We start from the raw sequence: 6000 nt of genomic DNA, 5'->3' as shown, positions 1-6000 counted from the left end.
AATTTGTAATGAAAGAGGTGCCAGGGCACAAGCAATTTTTTTACATTAATAACTGATACAGCAAGACCAGAGGTGCTGGAGCTATGAACTGCCGAGCCCACAGGTGCCAGGGCTCAGCGCTGGCAAGCCCTGGCACAAATTAAGCACTGGAGACTAGCCCTAAGGTTTTAAAGGCCAGGTCCAAACAACACTTAGAGGGGTGATTTTCTTAGTGACATTTCAATAAAGCAGACACAGTTATATCAGCACCACAATGTGTCCCTGTGGCTTATTTTGTTTGGGCAGCAGCTGGTTTAAGCTCTGCTGACAAAAGCACATTAGATTTGCGCAGACCTCCTCCTGGGGATGCAGCGTATACAAGCAATCGCTAATGTAGAAATTAGCTGTTGCCACAGGAGGGCTCTGGATAAAGCTGTGGGAGAGGGCTGCTCTTTCTACACTCAGATCAGGATATCAGCAATTGAGCTTCCGGGGTGAGACATTAATGACCCCTCCATTGTCATGCAGGGGAGCCGGGGCTGAGCAGCCGCCGCTTCCCAGCCGGGAGAGAAACAACGCTCCTTTGTGCCCAGCCGGGGGGACTTTTTCCGGGGGCTGGAACCAGCCCCGGGCTGTGCCGACACCAGCCCCTGAGCCGGAGCCTGCAGGTGAGGGGCGAGCCCCGGGGGAAGGGCCGGGGCCGGGCAGGAAAGTGACTCTGCACCAACGGCCCCTCCTCGCCCCAGCTCTGCTCCCGGGGGGGACGGGGGTCTGCGAGTCCCAGAGCTGCTGCCTTCCCTGACCCTCGCCCCGGCTCTGCCCCCCTGAGCGCCTGCAGGAGCCGAGCCAGCTCCGGGAGAGCGAAGGCCCCGGGCCGGGCCATGGACCGAGTCTTCCAGCCGAGGGGAGGGGGCGGGAGGGAGACAGGGGGAGAGACTGGCAGGAGCGATCAGTGGGGAGGGAGGTTCCCGGCTCCCAGCCCTGCCCAGCTCCATTCCCTGCAGCACCCTGGGGCACATTGACTTTCCTGGACAAGGTGAGGGGCGGGGAGAGGAAAAGCCAGTTCCTGCCTCTGCCTGGTCCCCGCGCTGCTGGGGGAATGTGCTGCCCGGGGGACAGTGTCAGGGGGATCCCCCAAAGTGGCTCCTTTCATCTCTTTTGTAGTATTTGGCTCAGATATTCTGGTATTGGGGCAAGCGGGGGGTTGAAATGTGGCAGTCCTGGTGGGCGGATCTGGGTCTGCACTGGCATGACGCCACCAAGCCTTTTTCCACCACTGAGTCATGAGCGTCTGTCTGCAGGGGAAGCAGCAAAGAGTCCTGTTGCACCTTATGGACTAACAGACGTATTGGAGCATGAGCTTTCGTGGGCGAATACTCACTTTGTCGGATGCATGTCACCCACGAAAGCGCATGCTCCAATACGTCTGTTAGTCTATAAGGTGCCACAGGACTCTTTGCTGCTTTTACAGATCCAGACTAACACAGCTACCCCTCTGATACATGTCTGCAGGGAAAAGGCCTGGTGGGAATCAGGGCGTGAAATGGCCTAACGCCCCTTCTGAAACCTGCCCTATCTTCTTACCCTGACTGGCTGAAGAACTACATCTGGTCCGTTCCAGACTGCACTACCCTCCCGGGGCATGGGGCAGGGACATGGCTGGAGCAGAGCTGGCTCAGGTAGGGCATTCATATTGGAGTTCATGGAAACGAGAAGAAGGCAGCAAAATGCTGGGGGTCAAACAGGCCCTTATGCTTTGGATACAAACCTGTCCTGGAGGATTGGGAATCCTCCTGTGGTGTGGAAGATGGACCAAGCCCCTGAAGGTCCTGAAGCCATATTTAAACTCCCTTAGGGGTTGGGGTTGCTGGGAGTTTCTGAAGGAACTTCTCATTTCTGCTACAGGCCCTGTTTTTGCCCCACTTCTCTTTGGTAGTAGAGACCAGCACAGTTATGTCTGGGACTATCTGAGCCACAGAGGATGGCAGCCTGAGGCCCCCAGACTACAACTCCCGTGAGGCACCAGTTTTGGATACCATTTTCCATAGGAGTAGATTGGTGGGGGAATGGTTTTTTGACCTGCATTTCGGAATTGAACTAGTTCAGGTTTGTCCAATTTTTTTTCAGTATTTGAATTTTTACCAAAAAATAAATAAATCCTGTTTTCTGCCCCACTCCGTTCATGCTTCTGTGAGTAACGAAAGCAGGGATGGTGCCATCAAGAGTCTGTGGAGTACAAGGAAAGTGGGGTGAGGGCCTTTTGGAAGCTAGGGTTCATGGGAGCTACACTGATCCCTGCAGGGCAGAACTCAGCAGAGGGCTCAACTAGGTATCCCGTGACTGAGCTAGTGGGACTGTGGCTGGAGCAGGAAGCTCTGAATGGGGGATTCTTGCTATTCCAGGAGCCGGTGACCTTCGAGGAGGTGGCTGTGTATTTTACCAAGGAGCAGTGGGCTCTGCTGGTCCCAGGTCAGAGAGCCCTCTACAGGGACGTCATGCAGGAGAATTATGAGGCTGTGGCCTCACTGGGTAAGGATTCCTGTCCCCTCGGGTACAGCTTGTGACTATGGGGACCTCTTCCAGTCTTATATTCTTATAAGGGAGCAGGGAAGGAACCCTGAGCAGAAGCCAATGGAGGTGCTTAAGAGACCCCACATCTTAGGGATACATTTCATAGTCCCCAGATCCCATATGAAAGACACATCCTCCACATCTCTTCTCATGGACCAGAAAATTCTGGGACCCATCAGGGATGCTTCTCTTAATATCTCTAGAGCTTTGAACAGGAACACACTCGCTTTATTCCCCCAAATTCCTGATTGTGATTTAAACCCCCAATGGTTCCCTGTCCTCTTCTTAGTCATTATTATTAGTGTGAGTATTTAGCTTGCAGTACTGCACAGAGGCCCAAGAGGCCAGGGTCCCATTCTGCTAAGCACTGTACAAACATAGTAAATGACAGTCTGTGCCTGAGGAGTTTACAGCCAGAAAATCTAGTGTGACCGGTGCTGACGCACACAGAGACAAGGCACATCTGGGCAGCAGTTCTCCAGAAAAGGACCTAGGGGTTACGGTGGATGAAAAGCTGAATATATGAGTCAACAGTGTGCCCTTGTTGCCAAGAAGGCTAATGGCATTTTGGGTTGTATAAGTAGGGGCATTTCCAGCAGATCGAGGGATGTGATCATTCCCCTCTATTCAGCACTCGTGAGGCCTCATTTGGAGTACTGTGTCCAGTTTTGGGCCCCACACTACAAGAAGGATGTGGATAAATTGGAGAGAGTCCAGCAGAGGGCAACAAAAATGATTAGGGGGCTGCAGCACATGACTTATGAGGAGAGGCTGAGGGAACTGAGATTGTTTAGCCTGCAGAAGAGAAGAATGGGGGGATTTGATAGCTGCTTTCAACTACCTGAAAGGGGGTTCCAAAGAGGATGGATCTAGACTGTTCTCAGTGGTAGAAGATGACAGAACAAGGAGTAATGGTCTCAAGTTGCAGAGGGGGAGGTTTAGGTTGGACATTAGGAAAAGCTTTTTCACTAGTAGGGTGATGAAGAACTGGAATGGGTTACCTAGGGAGGTGGTGGAATCTCCTTCCTTAGAGGTTTTTAAGGTCAGGCTTGACAAAGCTCTGGCTGGGATGATTTAGTTGGGTTTGGTCCTGCTTTGAGCAGGGGGTTGGACTAGATGACCTCCTGAGGTCCCTTCCAACCCCGAGATTCTATGATTCTATGATCTGTGGGATCTGTAAAGAAAATAGAGTTCCCCCTCCCAGACTTTATTTCAATTCAAGGCGATAATATTTCTCCCTAGCCTCTTAGTAATTGTGTCCGACACATTGGTCGGAGATACCTGCCTTAAGACAACACAAAAGAGGGTGGGTTTATTAGCTGTCAGTGTTCAGGGGAGGCCATCGGCACAGCCTGCTTCAGAGCTTCAGAAAGAAGAGATCATTATAACCATCTACTCCAACCTGCATCACACAGGCCAGAGAATTTTACCCAGAGATTCCAAATATCTTGTGGTTGAACTGGAGGGTATTTTTTAGAAAGACATCTGGTCCTGACTTGAAATCTCCAAATGATGGAGAACACGCCCTGTCCCTGGGTAAATTGTTCCAGTGGTTAATTCTCCTCACCGTTAAACTTGTGCACCTTATTTCCAGCTTGAATTTATCTAGCTTCAGCTTCCAGCGTTGGACCTTGTCATTACTTTTGCCTACCAAATTAAAGACCTGACTACTACGTGAAATCTCCTGCCCATGTAGGTGCTCGTAGACGTTTCAGGTAGAGCTAGATGAGAAATCATTTCCCCATCTTGTGAAAATTTTGAGATTTCAAAGGGTTTGGGCATTTTTTTGGTTTGTTTTTTGTCCCATCCGCACCAGGACAAAAAATGAGACCTTTTGAAATTCTGTTGCAGAGAGATCCACCCAGAATAGCTAGAAGCATGAGGGAACTCATTCCTTTTCTAAGATGAACAGTTCCAGTGTTATAAGTTCATTGTATGGAAGCTGTTCCACACCCCTAATCATTTTTGTTGCCCTTTTCTGTACTTTTTCCAATTCTAATATAACTTTTTTGAGATGGGGCGACCAGACCTGCATGCAGTATTCAAGGTATGGGTGTACCATGGATTTATATAGTGGCATTATGATCTTTTCTGTTTTATTATGTATCCCTTTCCTAATTATTGCTAACATTCTGTTAGCTTTTTTTGCCTGCTGTTGCACTTTGAGCAGATGTTTTCAGAGATCTGTCTCCAGTGACTTCAAGATCTCTTTTCCTGAGTGGTAACAGCTAATTTAAACTCACTTATTTTGTATGTGTAGTTGGGATTATGTTTTCCAATATGAATTACTTTGCATTGAGTTTCATCTGCCATTTTGTTGCTCAGTCACCCAGTTTTGTGAGAGCCCTTTGTAGCTCTTCACAGTCAACTTTGCACGTAAGCATCTTGAGTCATTTAGAATTGTCTGAAAACTTTGCCACCTCCCTGTTTATTCACTTTTCCAGATTGTTTATGAATGTATTGAACAGCACAGGTCCCAGTACAGATCCCTGGGGAGCCTGCTATTTATTTGTTTCCATTCTGAAAACTGATCATTTATTTCTACCCGTTTCCTGTATTTTAACCAATTACTGATCCACGAGAGGACCTTCCCTCTATCTCATGACAGCTTAGTTTGCTTAAGAGCCTTTGGTGAGGGACCTTGTCAAAGGCTTTCTGAAAGTCCACATACACTGTATCAACTGGATCACCCTTGTCTACATGTTTGTTGATGCCTTCAAGGAATTCTAATAAATTGGTGAGGCACAATTTGCCTTTACAAAAGCCACGTTGTCTCTTCCCCAGCTTATGGTATTCATCTATGTGTCTGATCTGTTCTTTACTATAGTTTCTACCAATTTACCTAGTACTGAAGTTAGGCTTACAAGCCTGTGTTTGCCAGGACTACCTTTTGGAGCCTTTTTAAAAAATCGATGTTACATTAACTATCCTTCAGTCTCCAAGCCCCCGTACCCCAACCCTACTCCCCGGCAGGAGCACGGAAGGGATGGGGAGGGGCCCCCACTTGTTCTGGCCCAGGGCCCCACAAAACCCTAATCCACCTCTGTGCAAGGGTGTTAAATGTAACTACATTATGGTCACTATTACCAAGCAGTTCAGCTATATTCACCTCTTGGACCAGATCATGTGCACCATTTAGAACTAAATCAAGAATTGCCTCTTCCCTTGTGGGTTTCAGGCCTAGATCCTTCAAGAAGCAGCCATTCATGGTGTCTAGAAATTTCTCTCTCCCTCCCATCCTGAGGGGACATACCCAGTCAAAACGGGGTAGTTGAAATCCTTGATTATGATTGGATGATCTGTTTTTGTGGCCTCTGTAATCTCCCTGAGCATTTCACAGTCACCATTACCATCCTGGTCAGGTGGTTGGTAGTATATCCCTACACCTACACTCTTATTAGTCAACTATGGAATTTCTATCCATGGAAATTATATGGTATAGTTTGATTC

General features: G+C 48.6%; 1 protein-coding gene across 3 annotated transcripts in view; it reads left to right on the top strand.

Annotated features, from left to right (window-relative positions):
* Nucleotides 1–482: 482 nt before the first annotated feature.
* LOC123345411 (zinc finger protein 250-like) overlaps nt 483–6000 on the top strand; it is a 47653-nt gene continuing 42135 nt past the window's right edge. For 2 of the 3 annotated variants that reach the window (XM_044982263.1, XM_044982261.1), the window contains exons 1-3: nt 483–647; nt 1579–1658; nt 2382–2508. In XM_044982263.1, the coding sequence (XP_044838198.1) occupies nt 485–647; nt 1579–1658; nt 2382–2508 (370 nt within the window). In that variant the 5' untranslated portion in view covers nt 483–484. Of the gene's footprint in view, nt 648–1491; nt 1659–2381; nt 2509–6000 lie in introns of all 3 variants that reach the window. The other variant, XM_044982262.1, reaches the window with a different exon arrangement.

The sequence above is a fragment of the Mauremys mutica genome, chromosome 12 (assembly GCF_020497125.1).
Source record: "Mauremys mutica isolate MM-2020 ecotype Southern chromosome 12, ASM2049712v1, whole genome shotgun sequence".
NCBI classification, from domain to species: Eukaryota; Metazoa; Chordata; order Testudines; family Geoemydidae; genus Mauremys; species Mauremys mutica.
The sequence above is the reverse complement of the archived record's forward strand: the minus strand, read 5'-3'. Positions and strand labels throughout refer to the sequence as shown.